This window comes from Aotus nancymaae, unplaced genomic scaffold (assembly GCF_030222135.1).
Source record: "Aotus nancymaae isolate 86718 unplaced genomic scaffold, 86718_ANA_hifiasm-v0.15.2.pri h1tg000028l, whole genome shotgun sequence".
NCBI lineage: Eukaryota > Metazoa > Chordata > Mammalia > Primates > Aotidae > Aotus > Aotus nancymaae.
Window position 1 is genome coordinate 17661471 of NW_026988441.1, and position 22898 is coordinate 17684368.

At 47.6% G+C, this 22898-nt stretch overlaps 1 protein-coding gene and 1 long non-coding RNA gene across 3 annotated transcripts in view; one reads left to right on the forward strand and one right to left on the reverse strand.

The window, feature by feature from the left end:
* The window catches only part of LOC135276754 (uncharacterized), a 30047-nt gene that overhangs the window by 6734 nt on the left and 415 nt on the right, over positions 1-22898 (reverse strand). The window lies entirely within an intron of this gene.
* Positions 4830-7982, forward strand: KRTDAP (keratinocyte differentiation associated protein). Of its 2 annotated transcripts, XM_012438093.3 has the most exons (6): positions 4830-4961; positions 6480-6518; positions 6620-6661; positions 6836-6880; positions 7547-7594; positions 7840-7982. In XM_012438093.3, the coding sequence occupies exons 1-6, from the start codon at positions 4875-4877 to the stop codon at positions 7876-7878; spliced, it is 300 nt and encodes a 99-aa protein (XP_012293516.1). In that variant the 5' UTR covers positions 4830-4874; the 3' UTR covers positions 7879-7982. The 2 variants fall into 2 exon arrangements, with proteins under 2 accessions (XP_012293516.1, XP_012293528.1); XM_012438105.3 differs by lacking the exon at positions 6620-6661.

The window sequence follows — 22898 nt, forward strand, 5'->3', positions numbered from 1 at the left end:
CCCAGTCCCTGAGGCACTGGGGGAGACACGGAGGTGAGCAACACGGTTCTTGGCTCTTGGGGTGTTCTTGGCCCAAAGGGCTGAAACAGCCCTTGAAAGATTAGAGTGACACTTCTGTCTTACTCCTTAGATCCCATTCCTCCACAACGGCCAGGAAGGAGCCCCTGCTTGGGACCTACTGCCAGCTTCTCATTAGCCCTGGAAGAAAATACCAATTCCTCACCGTGGCTCTATGCGATCTGGGCCTGGCCTCCCTCTCTAAGGTGGCTCTGAGCCTGCTGGCACAGTCTCAGGGAACGTGGGCGGCTGTTACCAAGGTCTCCAGAAAGCCAGAGCTTCATCTGCTTTTAGGGCTCATTTCAAATGTCCCTCCCTGGGCCACCTTTTAAAATTTTTATTTTAATAGAGACAGGGTCTTGTCATATTGCCCAGGCTGATCTTGAACTCTTGGGCTCGAGTGATCCTCCTGCCTCGGCCTCCTAAAGTGCTGGGACTACAGGTGTGAGCCTCCGCCGCCCGCCCCCAGGCCATCAACCGAGGAAACCTGGCAGCATCATAGCGCCCTGTTTTCTTCACAGCACCTGTTCTCCGAAGTCATCCTGTTTTCGGATCTAGTTTTTGTTAGATTATAATGTCTCCTTCACTGGGACATGGGCTCCCTAGGGCAGGTATTTTGCCCATCTATAGTCCCCAGCACCAAGAGCCAAATAAATATTTACAAATGAGTGAATGGAGAGAGAGACTGAAATTAAGTGGGACCAATCCAGGAAGACTTCCTGGGAGAGGTTTAAGCACAGGGCACATAGGGTGGGCGGCAAAGGAAGAAACCAGACTGGCTGGTGGATGAGGCTGCTTTCCTGGGTGTGACAGCACTGACGGAGGGAGGAAGGGATGGGACAGGGATGCCTCAAGTTCTGCCTGCTAATACTCCACACCCCAGCCCCCTTTCTTTCCCAGGATTCCCAGATTTCCACCTAAGTGTTCACCAAGGCCCCAAAAACCCAGTGTCTATCCCTTAGACTCTTCACTCCCTCCCTAGACCCAGGAGGCTGGCTGCCAGGCCCTAGGTGTGTCTCACAATGGAGCAATCAAGGCTGGGCCTTGCCTCTTACCCACACTCAAGTTCTGGCAGATTTGGGGTGGGGTGGGGGCAGGCCTGTGGGAAAACAGGGGTTTACTGGTATTCCCAGCGAGGACTAGGCAGTCAAGCTGCCTGGAGAGGTGATGTTGCAGAGCCAGTCTCTGCGGCTGCCTGATTCCATTAATCCTCCGTGATTCATCCAAAGCCGAGCTGCGTCTTGGGCAGATATTCCTGCCGCTCATCACCTGAACTGCTGGGATCCTCTCCCAGGGAGAACCCCCTGCCCCTCTCTTCCCCCCCCACCCCCACCCAACCCAACTTAGGGACCACAAACCACTGAGGCAATGTGGAGGGAGGAAGAGGGAGGAGTTCGGAGAGAGACTCTGGCTTCCAGAGCCGGCACTTAGAGCAAAAATCACATCAAGATGGAACTAGCCGGGTGCCATTGCTCATGCCTGTGATCCCAGCACTTCGGGGGGCCCAGGTGGGCAGATCACTTGAGGTCAGGAGTTTGAGACCAGCCTGACAAACATGGTGAAACCCCATCTCTACTAAAAGTACAAAAATTAGCTGGGTATGGTGGTGCATGCCTGTAACCCCAGCTACTTGGGAGACTGAGGCAGGAGAATCGCTTGAACCTGGGAGGTGGAGGTTGCAGTGGGCCGAGATCATGCCACTGCACTCCAGCCTGGGTGAAAGAGCAAGGCTATGTCTCAAAAACAAAAACAAAAACAAAAACAAAACAAAACTACCCTTGGAAAATCTACCAGGAAGGTGCCAAGTGGAAACAAATCCTGAGTCCAGCAGAGCCAGCTTTTTATCAGGCATAGGAACAGAATTTCTTGGGTTGAGCACACAAAGTAGTTGGCCTGTGTTTAGAGGCATGGTGCGAAAAGTCCCTGTCTTTAAACACCAGAATGCTGAACACGAGAGCCAGAACCGAAACCCTATCTGAAAACACATACTTGGTGTGGCAAGATGATTGTACTACTGGGGGCATCTGGGAACTGAGGCAACTGCAGGTTCATCTGGGGGGCTGATGCCACGAACCTCTTAGTTCTTTGTTTCCATTTTGTCAAGAGCGTGCAGTTTGATTCATTTAAATTAATGCACAGATGCTTGGGGCTACCACCTAGGACTGTACAGGCTATGCACCACCACGGACACTGGTAAAGGGGACCTGTGGGAGTTTGATGCAGTCTGCCCTCCACTCAGTACATGGGTCTAAGTCACACAGGGTGTTACATGGGCTGCAGCATAGCCCTTCCAGCACAGAGAGGAGCAATACAGGTTCAGGCTCTGGAAGCCTGGCGTTCTAATGCTGGCCCTGTCACGTTCCGGCGGTGTGACCTGGGCTGAGTTATTTAACCTCGACATGCTGCGCTTCCCCCGCCTATAGAATGTGAGTAATTATAGTACCCACCTGTATCAGAATCACCGGGAGCTTTCAATGAGATCACGTATTTGGAGCACTTAGTACAAGGCCTGCCACATAGTAAGCCTCAATAACTCGGCTAACGTTGTTATCGATACCATTAGGTGGAGAGGAAAACATAGGGAGGGCAATTTACTGTCAAAGGGGAATACACGAACCGGACTCCATAGCCAAACAGAAGACGGTGTTGGATCGTCCGATGCTCTAGATCGCCCAGGCCAAAACTGACGCTGAGTCCCCCACCGCCTGTCAAATCATAGCTGATGATACAACATCAGTTCTCTTTTGTCTGATTCTTCAGTCCTGGAGTTGACACTATGCAGATGGAATGGTGGCTAATGAGATTTTTCAGTCACTGTTTGTTAATTAGTAAGGATCCATTACACATAACTTGTGTCCTCCAGAAAACCTTTTGGGAGGCGCTCCACCCACCTCAGTCATTCTCTAACTCGTCCCCTCCAGGAGCACCAACTCTGTGACATCTACTGCTGCGTGGCCACCTGGGCTAAGGGAGTGTTCTCCAAGCACCGTTCCCTCAGGTAGCGCTGCAAAGGGGAAGCTGCCATCATAAAATCAGAGAGGGCTGCAGAGGGGCAAGATGTCTGTGACCAGGGTGTGGGGGCAGTGTGAGGATTGAGCCAAGGTTGCCCAGCTTCTGGGGCTCATAAAGATTGTTCATGGACGCCGTCCAGCCCTCCCACCCAGGGCTGCCACCACCGAGCATTGCATCAGGTTGGGTTGATAAGGTCTTGCTGTGCCCTGGCAGCTCCGGTCCGTGTCCCAGCCCCTCCCTGTTACACCAGGAGCCGGTTTGGCCACCTGAACCTCATTGTGGAGAAGGCTGCTTGACTAGGATGGTGTGTCACAGCGAGGTGATCCAACTCCCAAACTGGGGGTGGGGCGAGGTGGGTTAGGGCAACGACACGGAGTGGGCGCTCCAAGTTCAGAATACCTGGGTCGCCTCTCAGCCTTTTGGCTAAGATCAAGTGCAGAGTACCTGAATCCCCAAGACCTGTTTTTTGTTTCCCTGTTCCTTGTCTTCTTAGCTCAAGACAGTCATTTCTCTGAAGACCAAAGAGTAAAAGATGGGCAGTTGGAAAACGGAAGGGTTCAGCCCTGTGGAAGCAAAGTGTACATGGTGGCGGAAGGATGCTGGAATACTAAGTCTAACACATCCAATCTGACCAATGCTGACTCCACCTGTGTTCTGTGTGAGCCACGGTACTAGGGGGATGTAAGGCTGACCAAGATGCAGCTCCTGACCTCAAGGAACTTGATATTCTAAAAGGGAAACAAGGCAAGAGCATGACTTACTTAGATGCAATGCCCGAGAGATACAAATGAACGAATATGGGAATTCTGAGAAATGAAAGGTGTGGAGACGGGGACTGTGGATGGCAGGAAAAATCCGGGAAGCTTCATCCAAGATGAGAGTTGGGTTCTGAGGACTGGAGATGAGAGAAGGCCATGTTAGGAATGAGGAACAGCATGGCCGGATGCTTGGAGGATGGAAAAAGAGGGATATAGTTGGTAAGGAGTCCAACTTGGCCAGAAGTGAGGTATGTACAGAGGGAGTAAGGGAAGAAGTTATAAAGGTCGGCTGAGTTCAGAACATGGACGGCCTTCAGTGCCAAGCTAAAGAGTTTACATGGATTTTGAGTGGGGAAAAAAAACCCGTGAATCAGCTTGGAGTGCAGACTCACACCTGTAGTCCCAGCACTTTGGGAGGTCAAGGCAGGCAGACCGCTTGAGTCCAGGAGTTTGAGGCCAGCTTGGGCAACATGGCAAGACCCATCTCTATAAGAAAATAAAAAAATTAGCTGGGTGAGGTGATGTGTGCCTCTAGTCCCAGCTACTATGGAGGCTGAGGTGGGAGGATCTTGAGCCTGGGAGGTCAAGGCTGCAGTGAGCCACGATCACACCACTGCACTCCAGCCTGGGTAACGAGTGAGAGCCTGTCTTTAAAAAGAAAAAGAAAGAGAGAAAAAGAAGCCTGAATTCTAAGAGAGGAATGAGGGATATAAGGAAAAGAGACAAAGACCAAAGGAGAGGTTGCTTAGGTACCACTGCCAATCCCTCGGAGGGACAGGTCCAACCTGTCTCCGTCCCAGCCCCATCTGCATGAAGAGATCCATTGCAGTCTCACCTTCCACGTGCCTGGGGCAGAATGTGAATTGAGAAATCCAAGGTAAATGAGGAACAGTCCATGCCTCCCCCTCCCAGAGCCTCGGGGGTGGGCAACAGGATCTGGGGGTGAGTCAGTGGGGTGGGGACCCCATTTCTGTGCTCATCTACCTCCTTAGGAATATAAAGAGCAAGCAGTGAGGCTCCGCCTCAGAGCACCCCAAACTTGATGCCATGAAGATCCCAGTCCTTCCTGCCGCTGTGCTCCTCTCCCTCCTGGTGCTCCACTCTGCCCAGGGAGCCACCCTGGGTAGTCCTGAGGTGAGCATGTCACCTGCGTTTTTATTCTTATACCTGTTACCCACCTGCCCCTCCATCTCTCTACCTCCTGTCCATTCCTGGATAAGTGGCTTTTAGTTTTCGAGACTGACAGGAGCTGAAGAAGCTGGGGCTCTGAGGAAGGGAGGAGGGAACAGAGCATCCCTGGGAAGACATGTAGGGACAGAGATGCTTCTCTTTCTGGAAGGGATGCTGAAGTGTTGGGGAGAGGCTCATGTACTGAGCCCTGGGAGGAGACAGGACTGAGTGGGTGGTCGAGTTCAGACGATCTCCACCACGGGCCCTCGGAGTGTTCACCCATTCCCATCCAGCTGTGCACATGCCTGGGGACGTGCGGGGGAGGAGGGGAACTGGAGGGCGGCACATGTGAGACAGAGCGGCTCCAAAGCCAGGCCTGCGTCCACATGGACAGCAGGTGGAGAGGGTGGAGCAGAGAGGAAAACTGGTTAGTGCTGCCTGCAGCTGACTTACTCGTAAGAGTGGGGGTTCGAGCATTCTGAAGACACCCCTGCTTAGCCCCTCTTGGCTTCATTTGTGCTCCTGTGAGCAGCGCCCAGGTGATGGGTGGCTCCCTACTGTCTCTGGAGTGCAGGACACAGTGAGAATCTTTACTATCCAGTCCTCGGCCAGAGAGGAAGCCTGATGCTTACTCTGGATTTAAAAGTCTAAGACAGGGGCACAGGCTCCGCGGCTGAGGACGGAGCCAGTGGTGTCACTGAGTGGGAGGTGTCGGGGCCTCAGGTGATGTGGGGCCAACTCCCCTAGTCTGAAAGGGCAACTTTCACCCCACCTGACCCCACGGAGTGGGAAGACGTGCCCAGAGTTTTAAAATTTTCAGGGGAAACTACAAATCTGGATGAATTTATGAATGCTTACTAATTCAAAATGCCTAATTCAAACCAAAAAACAAAACAAGCCAAACTTCCATGAGATCTAAGCATCTGGAGCCAGCCTGCAGGCTCTGTGTTCGGCTCTGTCATGGGGAGGACAAAAGGGGACACACTGAGGCTGGAGTGAGGTCCCCACGGAGGTGGGTAATGGAGCCTCCAACATTGGTCTCAATAAAGCTACAAAGCAAAGCAACCTTGATCAGTGAGAGGCAGGCGGGTCACCTCAGCAGCTGGGCTCCCACTTGCACGCGAATCTTTCCCACCCAGTATATGGACTGAGTGTGGGTGTCTCCAGAACACTCCAACTCTTAGAGTTAAGTCCACTGCAGGACAACGCTAGCTAGCCTTTCCTGAAAGGAATTCTCAGCTCCAGGCTTTCTGCCTGCTGCCCATCGTGACACTGCTTACACGGACCATTCTCCAATCCCCCTCCTCACCCTGCACATCCGCCAACCACGTGCGCGACTGGAACAGAGCCCACGGTGGAGAACGGGTCGCGTTCTCTCAGGGTCTGGCCTGTGGATGAAGGCAGAGCTGGCAGAGAGGGATGTGGGCAAGGGCCCTGGCATCATGTGACCACCTGCCTCCTTTCCTCCCTCTGCCTTTCCAGGAAGAAGGCACCATTGATAACTATGCGTCACGACCCGAGGTAAGCATCTGCTTTCCCTGGCCCTCCGGCCATGAGTTTTTCCTCTCTCTCTCTCTCTGTGCTTCTTAGCAACTTTCCTAACACCCTGCTTTTCTGCCCAGGCCTTTAACACCCCATTCCTGAACATCGACAAGTTGCGATCTGTGAGTATACTTCCCTGGTGCTGCCCCCACGAATGCCCTCATGACAGAGGGGATAAACGCCTTATAGAGAGCTTGCGAAGCTGCTACGGCTCCTTCACCTTCTCCAGAGGGCTGGGGGCTAAGCTCTGGCCTCCCCGGAGCTGATCTGCTTCTGCTGTCTCTCTTCCTCCACAGGCTTTCAAGACTGATGATTTCTTCAACTGGCATGCCCTCTTTGAGGTGAGCGCTCGGGGGCCCCTCGGTTGTCTGCTATCCCAGGGTGGTGGCAGCACATTCTGGCTTTAGTTGTTTGGGTTGGTTCTTGAGCTCTGGGAGGGAGTGACCGCCCTGCCTGGGTGCTGCCCAATGGGCTGTCAGCCTAAGAAAGCTTCCCCTGGCGACTGTCCTGGCTACCCGCATTTTTCTAAGATGGCAGTGGAGGAGCAGGGCCCTAAAGACAATTCCAGAAGAGGAAGAGCCTAATCAGTCAAGATTTTATTTGAATCCCCTCATCCTCTACGGATAAACTGAGGCCTTCTGCACTTAGAAGGCTAAGTCAGACGCAGAGCTAGAGCCCAAATCTCCTGGCTCTGCAGTGACTGAACAGGCGACCTCATGCAAACGCCTTTGGTTCTCTCGGCCTCAGCTTCCTCATCTGTGATGTGGGGATGATGACAGTTCCCACCACAAAAGGTTGCTGTAAAACCCACTGAAATCATGCTTGTAGAGCAGTTCGCTCAGGTCAGACACACAATATGGCCTCGGGAAATATTAGCTCCCGATGAAGTCATGATAAAGCAATAACATTATCGTTGCTGTGGTTACTGCGGGAGCTCATTCAGGGACTGCTTACTGCTCCATGCCCAGCCGACCTGCAACACATCACTCTCTTTCTCTTCCTTTTAGTCTATCAAAAGGAAACTTCCTTTCCTCAACTGGGATGCCTTTCCTAAGGTAAGAGGTGTGGGCATTAGGAGGATATGGAGCTTGGGGGCAAGGGAAGCAGCAGAGGACATGGGAGAGAGAGTGAGGGCAGGGAAAGGAGGCTAAACCTTCTCACCAAACTGAAGGGGGATCTCAGCTACTACATATAGAGGAGGATGGGAACTCATGCCGAGGCAGAAATTCCTTTCCATCCCTGCCATCCTATACTGGGCACCCAGGGGTTCCCTATCTAACCCTGACCCCTCTCCCTCCAGCTGAAAGGACTGAGGAGCGTAACTCCTGATGCCCAGTGACCATGACCTCCACTGAAAGAGGGGGCTAGTGTGAGCTCTGATTCTCAGCCTACCACAATTCTTTCCTGGCTCAAGAAGTCCAATAAAACATTTTCCATCCACCAGCTCCTGTATCTGTGTCTTTGTCCTTCTCCTACTGGGCTTTGCAAAGGAATTAAGATGAAATGAGCCTCAAGGCTAGTAGGTAGAAATCTTGACTTCTGAGAGGAGAGGAAGTAGGGAGACAGGAGGAAACAGAAAGGACACACCAAGATGGCAAGAGACCCCCTCGTGTCTTAGCTCCTTCCTGTTGGCTGGGATCCCTGAGGAGCACGAAGCTGTGACTTGCTTAGTAAGATGCCCAAGAAATCTGTAAACCAGAAAGTATCTGAGACAGGTCCCATTCTCTGGAGAGGGAGCTCCTGGACCCAGAAAACTCTCCTGTGGGTTTGAACAATAAAGACAGCTCAAACCAGTACCAAGCACAGATAGATTTGCCGGAGGTCAGGGACACCTCCACTCAGGCCATTTATTGGTTGCCAATTTGTAAACCAAAAAGTATCTGAGATATGTCTCAATCGATTTAGTAGTTTTTTTTGCCAAGGTTAAGGATAATGCCCGGGAGAAAAAATACAGAATCAGAGAAACAATCTGGTCTGTGCCTTTCTCCAAAGACGATTTTGAGAGCTTCAGTATTTAAAGGGAAAAAGAGGGGAAAGAGGAAGGGCATGGTCACATTACTGAATCCACATGTTATAAGAGAAAAGGAGCAGGTAGGGAAATAGTTACAGATCTGTCTCACGCTCAGTAAATCTGGCACTTTTACATAAGATAAGGTGAACATAGAGTAGCTATCTGTTGAGATATTGAACCTTTTACCTGTAGCCATCTGTTTAGGAACAAAAGGAAAGGCAGTTTCTTGCATGTCTCAAATTTCAGCTTATCTTTTTCCTTTCGACAGAGTGAACTGGGGTCCCAAGTTTTTATTTTCCTTTCACAAATCAAACCTGCTCCCTGACCTGCTGGCATTCTCCCCCATGCACCTTCTGAAAACCTGATTCCTTCTGTAATGGCGACTTTGTATAACAGAGTTATCTAAAATCTAAGGTTCAGGACCCAGCTTAAATCATATGAACCCATCTGAAATCCTTTTTCTGGAATTAGGTAGGCTCTAAATAAAGAAAACTAGCAGTGTGACCCTGAGTGAGAATGTGACCATGGCGAGAGTCTTTCAGGGTCTTACTCTGTTGCCCAGGCAGGAGTGCAGTGGCACTCACGGCAACCTCCACCTCCAGGGTTCAAGCAATTCTCCTGCCTCAGCCTCCTGAGTAGCTGGGATTACAGGCACTCACCACCACACCCGGTTAATTCTTGTATTTTTAGTAGAGACAGGTTTCACCATGTTGGTCAGGCTGGTCTCGAACTCTTAACCTTGTGATCTTCCCACCTCGGCCTCCCAAAGTGGTGGGATTACAGGTGTGAGCCACTGTTTCTTCATCCGTGAAATGAGTATGGAAATAAATAAGAATGATAATAACCACCCTGTGGTGTTATGAAGGTCAAATGAGATAAGTATGTAAAACTTGCACACCGCCAGGCATACAGTAGATAATGTATCGAGACTCCCCCAGTTTCAACCAGAGAGCTGCCACAATGACCCAGATTCACTCATTCACTCGCCCATCCATCTATCCCTCCATCCATCCACCCATCCACCACCCACTGCAAAGATTTTGAAACATAGAAGGATTTAGTTTTGCTTCCTATAGATGTATTTTCTGTGATCCACTTTGTATACTTAAAATACTAAACTGGTTGGAATTATTTCTGGTTTCTCTTGAAAACTGGGAAAATTAGAGAACAGTGGACGTGCGACTGGCTTAAAGCCAAGCAGCAGCTGCCCTCTTTGCACAGGACATGGCTCCCAGGGAAGTTTCTACTTGGCAAGCTTCACTTGTTTACATTGCCATTGGCCTTTATAAGCAACTGAGTTTGTAAATCATGATCTGCAGTTTAATTGAGGAAGTACACTTCAAGGGAAATTAAACTTGGTTCCTACTTTCAAGGTGCTTACAGACCAGGTGAATAAGACATGTAAATGTTGCTGGCTGGGCGCGGTGGCTCACACCTGTAATCCCAGCACTTTGGGAGGCTGAGGCAGTCAGATCACATGAGGTCAGGAGTTCAAGATCAGACCTATTTATTTAGAGCCTACCTAATTCCAGAAAAAGGATTTCAGATGGGTTCATATGATTTAAGCTGGGTCCTGAACCTTAGATTTTAGATAACTCTGTTATACAAAGTCACCATTACAGAAGGAATCAGGTTTTCAGAAGGTGCATGGGGGAGAATGCCAGCAGGTCAGGGAGCAGGTTTGACTTGTGAAAGGAAAATAAAAACTTGGGACCTCAGTTCACTCTGTCAAAAGGAAAAAGATAAGCTGGCCAACAGGGTGAAACCCTGTCTCTAGTAAAAATACAAAAATGAGCTGGACGTGGTGGTGCATGTCCTGGATCTATGCTAGATCATGTGAAATCCCAGCTACTCAGGAAGCTGAGGCACGAGAATTGCTTGAACCCGGGAGACAGAGATTGCAGTGAGCTGAAATTGTGCCACTACACTCCAGCCTCAGCGACAGAGCAAGACTCTGCCTCCAAAAAAAAAAAAGTTGCTATGCTCTTCCTTCCAATACACACGAAGGAGAGGAAAGCTATAAACGGAATGGCCAACAGAGAAGAAAATCAAGGACAGTGGTCAAATGCCAAAATCAACTGAAATACTTAGCAAAGATTGCATACTCACAAACCGGGTCATAGGAAATGGTGTACAGGAAGAAGAGGGGAGGTGCTTAAGGGACACCAATCAAGTGACTAGGTTTTAGGGGAGGCGTAAAGTGTCTTCAGAGGACTGGGAGTCATGATACACAAGTTAAGAGTATCTCTGAGATAAGGTGGAAGTTCTCAAAGTGTGGTCCCCAGGCTGGCAACACCGGGATCCCCTGGGAACTGAAAAGAAATGCAAATTCTTGGGCCCCACTCCAGATCTACTAAATCAGAAACAAGGGGTGGGGCCCAGCAATCTGTGTTTTAACAAGTCCTCTAAGCAAGTCTGATTCACTAAAGCCTGAGAACCACTTCCAAAAGGAAAGTTAGAGAACGATTAACCCTGAATCAGGATAGCAGTTGTCTCTTCGATGGCGACATCCCATGAGACAAGAAAGTGGCACACAGAAGAAAAGGGGGTGACAGAGCCACTTCTATATAATGTTTCATTTCTTCTTTAAACACATACATTTTATACACACTTATGCATGCTGTATTTCACAGTAACATATTACTAAAGCCAGAGACTGTCAGACCAATTTGTAAGTGCTGACAGAATACAGAGTCAAGACACAATTGGAGTCTAGACAGACTGCGGTCTGAACCAAAAATAGAAAAACAAAAAGACAAAGTGAAGTGTAGACAGACTTGTGTACACAAGTGATGGATGTACGCTAGATCATGTGAAATTGACAAAGTACACAAACCATGGGTCAGGCCATTCACAGGATTCAAAGAATGGAAGACTCAGCACCTGTTCTCCCAGGGGATGACCTGTGCAGGATGACGAAGCCAGGATTAGTCACTCTCCATTTTATACTTTATAAAAACAACAACAAGTGCATATATATTTTTTTTCTTTTGAGAGGGAGTCTCGCTCTGTAGCCCAGGCTGGAGTGCAGTGGTGCAATCTCAGCTCACTGCAACCTCCGCCTCCCAGGTTCAAATGATTCTCCTGCCTCAGCCTCCCGAGAAGCTGGGACTATAGGTGCCCACCACCATGTCCAGCTAATCTTTGTATTTTTAGTAGAGACAGGTTGTTGACCAGGCTGGTCTTGGAACTCCTGACCTCAGGTGATCTGCCTGCATTGGCCTCCCAAAGTGCTGGGATTACAGGTGTGAGCTACTGTGCCTGGCCAACAAATGCATCTTGTATGGACGCTATACCACCTGTTCAACAGGATGTACAGATACATGCTGAGCTATGAAACAATCTCCAAGATAAAGTAAAATGAAAAAAGAGTGTCAGATCATTAGGCTGCCATGCGGTTAAAGATATGGTACAAATATATGATATTATCTGCATAAAATATCTCTGGAATAAAACTTGAGAAGTAACAGTGATCACTTTTGGGGAGTTAGAGACTTTCACTGTGTACCTTTTTGGATTTTATGAACAATTTTATTTTACCGTGTGCAAATTACATATTCAAAAGAATAAATTAAAAACCAAAACTCTCAAGTAAAGCAAACAAAAACACCAAAAAACTCTTTGCATTGTAAAGTGGTAGGGCCTAGTCCGTGAACTGACCCAGAGTAGGTACTTCTTAACTGAGTGGATGAAACTGACTTCTCACATTGACCACACCCTTTTGCTACTCAGAATGTGGTCCCTGAGCCAGCAGTATCGCCATCAGTTGGTGCATGCTTGCTAGAAATGCAGAAGCTCAGGCCCGGCATGGTGACTCACGCCTGTAATCCCAGCACTTTGGGAAGCTGAGGTGGGTGGATCACGAGGTCAAGAGATAGAGACCATCCTGGCCAACATGGTGAAACCCTGTCTCTACTAAAAAATACAAAAAAAATTAGCTGGGCGTGGGCCTCTGACCTTGGCCTCCCAAAGTGTTGAGTGCCTGGTTGGCACCATGCCCAGCTACTCAGGAGGCTGAGGCAGGAGAATCGCTTGAACCTGGGAGGCAGAGGTTGCAGTGAGTGGAGATCGCGCCACTGTACTCCAGCCTGGCAACAGAGCAAGACTCCGTCTCAAAAAAAAAAAAAAAATGCAGAAGCTCTGCCCACTCAGAGCTAATGAATGAGAATTTTAACAAGACCCCTGCCCCCAGATGATTCACATGTGCAATAACATTTGAGAAGCACGACCTTAGGCACAATGTTGAGTGCTATGCAGATCCACCTGCCGCTTACTTTGATAAAGGAAGCACCCGGGGAGGAGGCACCAGATACCCCAGAACGATGTGTTTAAATATACAGAAGGGAGGAAATAGTTTTGCACCAGGATAAGAAAATAAGGGAAAATAACTCTGAGTTTGGCATTCATAAAGAAACTTAAAAAAAAAAAAGTCCTTGTCATACTCAGCCAGGACATAAAGGACTAAAAACCAAAGCCAAACTCACTGATTACCTTTGGAGGCTGCTAGGAATCAACTCATTTTAAAAACTGGTAAATAAAATAAATGAGTCAAGCATCCATCCTGACTTTCCTCTATGAACTATACTTCACGGTAAACAGTTTCTCTCTCTCTCTCTTTTTTTGTTTTTTGAGACAGAGTCTTGCTCTGTCACCCAGGCTGGAGTACAGTGGCATGATCTTGACTTCAGGAAGCCTTCACTTCCCTGACTCAAGCAATCCTCCTGCCTCAGCCCCCTGAATAGCTGGAATGACAGGCACAAGCCACCACACCTGGCTAATTTATAAATTTTTTGTAGAGATGGGGGGTCTTGCTATGTTGCCCAGGGTGGTCTTGAACTCCTGACCTCAAGTGATCCTCTGGCCTTGGCCTCCCACAGTGTTGAAATTACAGGCATGAGAGCTCATGCCTAGCTGGCACAATTTTTCTTTATACAAGAATTTGAAGCTAGTAAATGCAAAATAAATAATAAAATATTATCATTTTTCAAAACTTAATAAAATAATGTAGGCTAGCATCTGTAGGGAAGGAAAGAAACCTTTTCCTCTGCTGTCTTAGGTTCAGTGGCTGTGGCATCCTAATTAAATTAACTAAAGAGGCCAGGCATGGTGGCTCGCACCTGTAATCCCAGCACCTTGGGAGGCCGAGGTGGGTGGATCACCTGAGGTCAGGAGTTCGAGACCAGCCAGACCAACACGGTGAATCCCGTCTCTCCTAAAAATATAAAAATTAGCTGGGCATGGTGGTGCGGGCCTGTAGTCCCAGCTACTCAGGAGGCTGAGACAGGGAATTGCTTGAACCTGGGAGGCAGAGGTAGCAGTAAGCCAAGATCACACAACTGCACTCCAGCCTGGGTGACAGAGTGAGACTCCATCTTAAAAAAAAAAAAAATTAGCCAGGTGTGGTGCTCACACCTATAAACCCAGCACTTTGGGGGGCCAAGATGGGTGGATTACGAGGTCAGGAGTTCAAGACCAGCCTGGCCAAGATGGTGAATCCCTGTCTCTACTAAAAATACAAAAAAATTAGCTGGGTTCCTGAAATACCACAGGGGGATAAAATTTAAAAAATAAAATTAGCTGGGTGTGGTGGTGGGTACCTGTAATCTTAGCTACTCAGGAGGCTGAGGCAGAGAACGGCTTAAACCCAGGAGATGGAGGTTGCAGTCAGCTGAGATCATCCCACTGCACTCTAGCCTGGGCTACAAAGCAAGACTCCTCTCAAAAAAAAAAAAAAAAAAGAATTAACAAAAGATAGATTAGCAGAAGAAAAGGCTTATTATGCATGCATCCTGAAGCTGTACAGAAAAGAAGTGAAAGCCTGAAGAAGTGGTCAGGCTTGAGGCTCATACAGTGTTTTAACAAAGGGTGATAAATTGTGGAAAAGTAGGCTGGGTGTGGTGGCTCACACCTGTAATCCCAGCGAGACTGCCTAAAAAAAGAAAAAAAAATGTGGAAAAGTGACAAAACAATGAAAAAGGAATTTGGACATCCAGGTGAGGTAACTTGTGGGAGGGTAAGTAAAATAAACAGGGGAAATTAATGGAGGATAAGGGATATTTAGTAAGGTTTGCTCCTGCAGATTCAAGTCTCCAGTGTTATCTCCTCTACCTGATGGGAAATGTATGCCCTGCTTTTGGCAGAAAGGAAGAGGACAGAGAGTTCCTCCCCTGTCTGCTGCTTCTTAATTGCCTTCAGCTCAAAATAATCCTCATGCTAAAGCAGCATACTTTGGAGTGGCACATTCTAATCCCTTTCACATTAATGACTGCCAAAACTGGCAGGTGAAATGCTGATGGGGAACTTTATGGTGGTGAATCAGGCTCACAACCCATGAACCCGTGGGTCTGTCCAACACCAAGAGAGAGAAGAGACGAGCCTCTGCAGACTTGATGCACCAGAATGCACGGAGCCCCACATTGAAGCATTCTTGCCAAAAAGCAACTCCAAGCCTGATTAAAACTCCAGAATCTAGATGTAACTATCAGTTTGCAGGTGGATGAAAAGGCACAGAAAAACATGATAAAGGATTCTACAGGAAAGGCATTAGTAATGCCCCCCCACCCTTGGCATTTCCTATGAGAAATTCTTGAAAACTGATAACCCAGTTTCTTCAACAAAAACACTGTTGAAAAGCTGGGCACAGTGGCTCATGCCTGTAATCCCAGCACTTTGGGAGGCTGAGTCGGGCGGATCACCTAAGGTCAGGAGTTTGAGACCAGCCTGACCAACATGGAGAAACTTCATCTCTACTAAAAATACAAAATTAGTTGGGTGTAGTGGCGCATGCCTGTAATCCCAGCTACTCGGGAGGCTGAGGCAGAAGAATCACTTGAACCTGGGAGGCGGAGGTTGCAGTGAGTCGAGATCGCACCATTGCACTCCAGCCTCGGCAATAAGAGGGAAACTCCGTCTCAAAAACAAACAAACAAACAAAAACATTGTAGAACAAAAGAGGGAAAAAACTTAAAAATAAAAATTGATAGGGCTGGGTGTCGTGGCTCACACCTGTAATACCAGCACTCTGGGAGGGTGAGAGGGGTGGATCACCTGAGGTCAGGAGTTTGAGACCAGCCTGGCCAACATGGTGAAACCCCGTCTCTAATAAAAATACAAAAATTAGCTGGGCGTGGTGGTGCGCGCCTGTAATCCCAGCTATGTGGGAGGATGAGGCAGAAGAATCCCTTGAACCCGGGAGGCAGAGGTTGCAGTGAGCCAAGATCGTGCCACTGCACACCAGCCTGGGTGACAGAGTGAGACTCTGTCTCCAAAAAAAAAAAAAAAAAGGATCTAAGGGACACATGACTTAAATGCAACATATGTATCTTGTCTATATCCTAATTTGAACAAACCAACTAGGAGAGAAAAAGATTTAGGAGATGATGAAGGAAATAGGAACATGGACAAATTGATATTAAGAAATTATCATCTTTAGTCTGGGCACAGCAGCTCATGCCTGTAATCTCAGCACTTTGATATGGAAGGCTGAGGTGGGTGGATTGCTTGAGTCCAAGAGTTCAAGACCAGCCTGGGCAACATAGTGAGACCCCGCCTCTAAAAAAATTTAAAAAATAAAGAAATAAACAAAATAAATAAAAATAAATTACCTTTGGCTAGAGTCACGGAGTGAAAAATAAAATTAAGGAAATAAAAAAATTATTAAAATTTTTTAGATGTGAAAATGTTATTGTAGTTATGTTAAAAAGAGTCTTTACCTTACAGATACATAGTGATGAATTTATGAATGAAGTAATAAACTCATTAGGATTTGCTTCAGAACAATCCAGTGGGGGGAAAAGGTTGGGGTACACAGGAAATAAAGGTTGGTAATTGCCTAATAAATACATAAGGGTTCATTATGCTAGCTTTTTATTTTTGCACATTTTGAAGTGTTCTATAATAGTTTCTTCAAATATTCAAAAAATTTAAAGAGTATACTTTTTTTGTTTTTTTTGAGACAGAGTCTTGCTCTGTCGTCCAGGCTGGAGGGCAGTGGTGCGATCTTGGCTCACTGCAACCTCTGCCTCCCGGATTCATGCGATTCTCCTGTCTCAGTCTCCAGAGTAGCTGGGACTACAGGCGCATGCCATCACACCCGGCCAATTGTTTGTATTTTTAGTAGAGGGGGGGTTTCACCATGTTAGCCAGGATGATCTTCATCTCCTGACCTCGTGATCCACTCGCCTCGGTCTCCTAAAGTGCTGGGATTACAGGTGTGAGCCACCGCGCCCAGCCAAGAGTATACTTTTAGAGGAGGGACGGGGGAGGAGGGCCCTCTAGTGGGCAGAGCGCGCAGAACTGGTAGTGCCGGATACTGGACTGGGAACTCCGTCCTTCAGCCTGGTTATCTTGTAGGCGTGGAAGCCTGGAAATGCAGGTTGGGTCAGATGATGGGGGCCTGAGAAATTTCCACTCAATCCTGTGGTCAATAAAGATAGTCCTGAAGGTGGTAACAACCACAGTCACAACTGCAATCGCAGCCATTCTTATTTGGTGCTTACCACGCACCAGGCTTTATGCCAAGTGCTTTGCATGTATTATCTCAGTTGATCCACATAACAACCCTATTAGGTCAGCATCATTATCCCATCTTACAAAGAAACTGAATCTCAGCGAGAGGAGTACAGTCATGCTCTGTAGAATGACGTTTCGGTCAACAACAGACCACATAAACAACAGTGGTCCCAAAAGATTATATCATATTTGCACTGTACCTTTTCTATGTTTAGAAACACAAATACTTATTGTGTTACAATTGGCTGCAGCATTCAGTCCAGTGACATGCTGTGCAGGTTTGTAGTCTAGGAGCCATAGGCTATACCATCTAGCCTAGGTGTGGAGTAGGCTATGCTATATAGGTTTGTGTAAGTGCATTCTTCTTCTGCTGCTGTTCTTCATTTCTCAAAAGGTATCTCCATCATTAAGTGACTCATGGCTGTAATCTGTTCAAGCTCACACAGTCAGGATTAAACCTGTACCTACATTACCCCTGATTCAACTGGAGTAATTTGGCCTTCACTTGCTTTATAACCTACTGTTTCTTTTAAGACTTTGCTTGAAAAAAAAAAGGTTCCATTCCTTAAAAAACATTTAAAGCTGGTCGTGGTGGCCCATGCCTGTAATCCCAGCACTTTGGGAAGCTGAGGTGGGTGGATCACCCGAGGTCGGGAGTTCCAGACCAGTCTGACCAACATGGAGAAAGCCCATCTCTATGAAAAATACAAAATTAGCTGGGCGTGGTGGCATATGCCTGTAATCCCAGCTACCGGGGAGGCTGAGGCAGGAGAATTGCTTGAACCTGGGAGGTGAAGGTTGCGGTGAGCCGTGATCGTGCCATTGCGTTCCAGCCTGGGCAACAAGAGCAAAACTCTGTCTCAAAAAAAAAAAAAAGAGTTTGGAAACCACTGCTAAGGATCCCATTGTAGGCATTTAAGGTAGTACAACTTAACGGTTAGAATATGAGTTGTGAGATCAGTCAGACCTGATTTCAAATTCTGTTCCTACCACTTTACTAGCTATGTGACCTCTGCGTGGTCACTCTTCAGGGCCAGAGTTTCATCATTTGTAAAGTGAGAATAATAGCAATACTTCACAGGGGTTAAGAAAACCTCAGTATATTTTAGCCTAGTTTTTTTTTTTATGTTAATAAACAGTAGCTGTTATTATTATGCCATAAAACTCCATTCAAATAATGACTCAGATAGAGTCATACTTAGAGAAATAATATTTGCAACTGCATTCACTTGTTCTCTTCTGACAGATGAGGAAACTGAGGCCCAGAAAGATGAAGTGACTTTCTAAAGAGTCCCCGAGAAGAAATAGCAGAACCAGGCTTTCAACTCAGGCTCTGTAAGACTTCAGAGCCCTAGAATTTTTAACTATTTTGTTTTCCTGTGTTGGCTGGGTGCAGTGGTTCACATCTGTAATCCTAGTGCTTTGGGAGGCCAAGGCGGCAGGATTGTTGGAGGCCAGGAGTTCAGGACCAATCTCAGCAAGACAGTGAGACCCCTGTTTCTACAAAAAATCATTAAAAAAAAAATGAGCCAAGCATGGTGGTGCTTCCTTGTAGTCCCAGCTATTTGGGAGGCTGAGGTGAGAGGATCACTTAGGCCAAGGAGTTCAAAGCTACAGTGAGCTATGACTATAACACTGCACTCTGGCCTGAACAAGACCCTGTCTTAAAAAAAAAAATTAGCTCCCAGGTATTGAGCACCTATAGTGTGTTTGATATTGTAGTAAGTTCTTTACATTCATGGTCTCATTTAACTCTATGGCTTTATGAAGTAGCCATCGTTATCACGTGTACTTTACAGAAAGAAAATAAAACACAAAGGGGTAAAGCATGGTTGGGTTTAACTTTCTGTCATTTAAGTTTCTTATCAGATTCCTGAATGCCAAAACCAAGACAGAAGGAGAGTTGTGGATGGCGCACCCCAGCAATGACCATCCTAGGGGTACACTAGAGAGAAATTCTTGCATATATATGCAAAGAGGCAGGTGTAAGGATTTTCACAGAAGCAATGCTTGGAATAGCTCCAAGCTGGAAACCACGAATAAAAGAGTGGCTGTCTAGGTCAGGCGTGATGGCTCACACCTATAATCCCAGCCCTTTGGGAGGCCAAGGTGGGTGGATCACTTGAGGCAAGGAGTTCAAGACCAGCCTGGCCGACATGATGAAACACCATCTCTACTAAAAATAAAAAAATTAGCTGGGCATGGTGGCAGGCACCTGTAGTCTCAGCTACTCAAGAGGCTGAGGCAGGAGAATCACTTGAACCTGGGAGGTGGAGGTTGCAGTGAGCTGAGATCATGTCACTGAACTCCAGCGTGGGCAACAGAGCAAGACTCTGTCTTAAACAAACAAACAAACAAAAAAACAATGGATGTCTAAAATAGGGTGGACCACATGGTGGAAGGGTAGTTGTCCAGCAATAAAATAAGAATGCCACGTGCATCCACTTGCCTGTATACAAGCAGAAAGGGGTAATCTCTTTCCTCCTCGTTGTTAAAAGTAAAACTTTAAACAAATTAAATCTAACAGAGTTTAACTGAGCAAATAACAATCTGTGAATCAGGTAGCTCTCAAACCAGACTGGCTCCGGCATAGCCACGTGGTTGAATGAGATTTATGGACAGAATAAGGAAAGTGATGCACAGAAAACGGAAGCGAGGCACAGAAACAGCTGACATTCGCCTTATTCGAACATGGTTTGAACAGTTGGCCTCCTCCGATTGGCTGAAACTCAGTGACTGGCACAAAAGTAGGTTACCGTCTGTTTACAAGTCAAATTAGGTTACAGTGTACAGAAAAACTTTTAGGGTGAACTTAAAATATAGAAAGAGGCAGCTTTAGGCTAAACTTAACACCATCATAAAATGTCATGGCCGACATCCCTATAATAAAAGACAGGTTAACAAAAGAAAAGCTAACAAATGTATCACCTGCACACCTGTGCGCAGGAGTCATATAAAGTATGAAAACTCACAGAAAGGGCCAGTTGGTTGAAGTCTTTATACCATTTGAGGTAACAGAAAGAACAGAGGCGTAGAGGGTGGGTGGCGAGACAAGTTAGGGAGGGAGAGAGAGGAAAGGTCTAGCTGGCAAGGTCAAATGCGATGCAGATGAAACCCCACATGCAGCAAGCAGCTCTCAGAATGAACAGATGGTAGCCTGTGGTACAAGTTTCTCTGTGAGGCCGGGCATGATGCTCACGCCTGTAATCCCAGCACTTTGGGAGGTCAAGGCAGGTAGATCCCTTGAGGTCAGGGGTTGGAGACCAGCCTGGCCAACATGGTGAAACCCTGTTTCTACTAAAAATACAAAAATTAGCCAGGCTTGATGGCGGGAGCCTGTAATCCCAGCTACTCAGGAGGCTGAGGCAGGAGAATTGCCTGAACTTGGGAGGTGGAGGCTGCAGTGAGCCGAGATCGCACCACTGCACTCCAGCCCGGGCGACGCAGCGAGACTCCATCTCAAAAAAAAAAAAAGTTTCTCTGTGAGACCTTCAAAAGGTATCAGACTCGCAATCTCTCTCTCCTGTGAGTTAATCTTCTCTAGCTCAGGACAAGATGGGTGGGGGTGGTTAGAGAAAACCTGGCCCTCTATTTTACTAATGTTGATGTTCTCTATAGATGTAAACCTCCACAAAAGGTACAACCAGGGCTTCGGCTCTATCTGAAATACTTTCTTTCCTTTCCTTTTTTTTTTTTCTTTTAAGACAAGGCGTTGCTCTGTTGCTCAGGCTGGAGTGCAGTGGTACGATCACAGCTCACTACAGCCTGATCTCCCGGGATCAAGTGATACTCCCACTTCAGCTTCCTGAGGAGCTGGGACTACAGGCACACACCACTACACCTGGCTGATTTTTGTACATTTGTAGAGACATGGTCCCATCATGTTGCACAAGCTGGTCTCGAATTCCTGGACTCAAGTGATCTGCCCACCTTGGTCTCCCACAGTGCTGGGACTACAGGCATGCCCCACCACGCCTGGCTAACTTTTTGTATTTTAGTAGAGAAGGGGTTTCACCATGTTAGCCAGAATGGTCTTGATCTCCTGACCTTGTGATCTGCCCACCCCGGCCTCCCAAAGTGCTGGGATTACAGGTGTGAGCCACCGCGCCTGGTCCTAACATAATATTTTAAGGCAACCACAATAAAGACACCTTAACTTCAAACCGTCCAAAGCCATTTTGCTGTGAGGGCCAAGACTGAGAATTCTGGTGGTTGACAGGGTGCTCTTCACGTTACCTCCTAAACACAGTCCCTCCTAAGAGCCTGATTTACTTGATTACAAACCCCAACAATGGTGGCACTGTGGAGGCGGCCCGAGAACTTCAACAGAATGACATGGCCTCAGATGCTCCTGAGAAATGAACACAGCACCCCGCCCTTGATGACTATCCTCCCATTAAGACCTCCCACTACATTTTCTGACACCCAACCGACCAACCAACCACAACATTCTTGGGTCCTCCTCCCCTAAATCAATGACAACCCAAACAAACAAAAAGTCCCCAGGCCTCTCCCATGGATTTGGGAGGCCTCTCCCACTATGCCTCCTTTCCCTCACCTGCACCTGAGTCTCCTTCCCAGGCTGGTGACCTGAGGTAATGCTCCTTAGCGCCTCCTACAACAAGTGACCACTTTTGTATTTACCCTCCTACTGCGCCTCTATCACCCATGGGATATAGTGACTTCCCAGAATCTCCAAAAGTCCTTTTTATGTTAAATCAGTTCACGCTCTCTCTCTACTCTCTACCCTCCCATGATTTCCCATTACTTCATAATAAAATCCCATAGATTTTACTATGGGCCTTATCTCCCACCTTATTCACTTTGCTCCAGCCCCCTGCACCCCATTCCAGCCTCCTCCAGAGCTCTTCAAACAGGCCATGCTCCCTCTGCCTGCATGACTCACTTCCTTCTTCCCTTGCTCCCTCACTTCATCCAGGTCTCTGTGGCAACCTCACCTCCTCCAGGAGGCCTTGCCAGTCTGATCATCCAACCTAATCTTTATTTGTTGTTATAGCCAGAAACCCTCGCCCATTATGAAAAACCTTACTCCCCTTACAGAACACCCTTCATCACTCATTCCCAGTGTAGCGTTAGGGATGGAGCCTGGATGTCCCTCCAGCACTGGTGATCTGATGAGAATATCCCTCAGGATATCCAATGATCATAGATTCCCCTTGTGGCTTACTCTCAGGGTCACCGTTCTTACTAATTTCTAATAGAACATCGAGGGGAGGCTGAGGTGGGTGGATCACCTGAGGTCAGGAGTTCGAGACAAGCCTGGCAACATCATGAAATCCCATCACTATTAAAAATACAAAAAAGTAGCGGGGCATGGTGGTGCGCGCCTGGAGCTACTCGGGAGTCTGAGGCAGGAAAATCGCTTTAATCCAAGACGCAGAGGTTTCAGTGAGCTGAGATCACGCCACTACACTCCAGCCTGGGTGACAGAGCAAGACTCCATCTCAATAAATAAATAAAATTAAAAAATTGTGTCTCATTAACAGACCACCTGGTTATTTCTTTTTTCTTTCTTTTTTTTTTTTTTTTCTTTTTTTGAGACGGAGTTTTGCTCTTGTTACCCAGGCTGGAGTGCAATGGCGCGATCTCGGTTCACCGCAACCTCTGCCTCCTGGGTTCAAGCAATTCTCCTGCCTCAGCCTCCCGAGTAGCTGGGACTACAGGCGCGCGCCACCATGCCCAGCTAATTTTTGTATTTTTAGTAGAGACGGGGTTTCACCTTGTTGACTAGGATGGTCTCGATCTCTTGACCTCGTGATCCACCCGCCTCGGTCTCCCAAAGTGCTGGGATTATACGCATGAGCCACCGCGCCCGG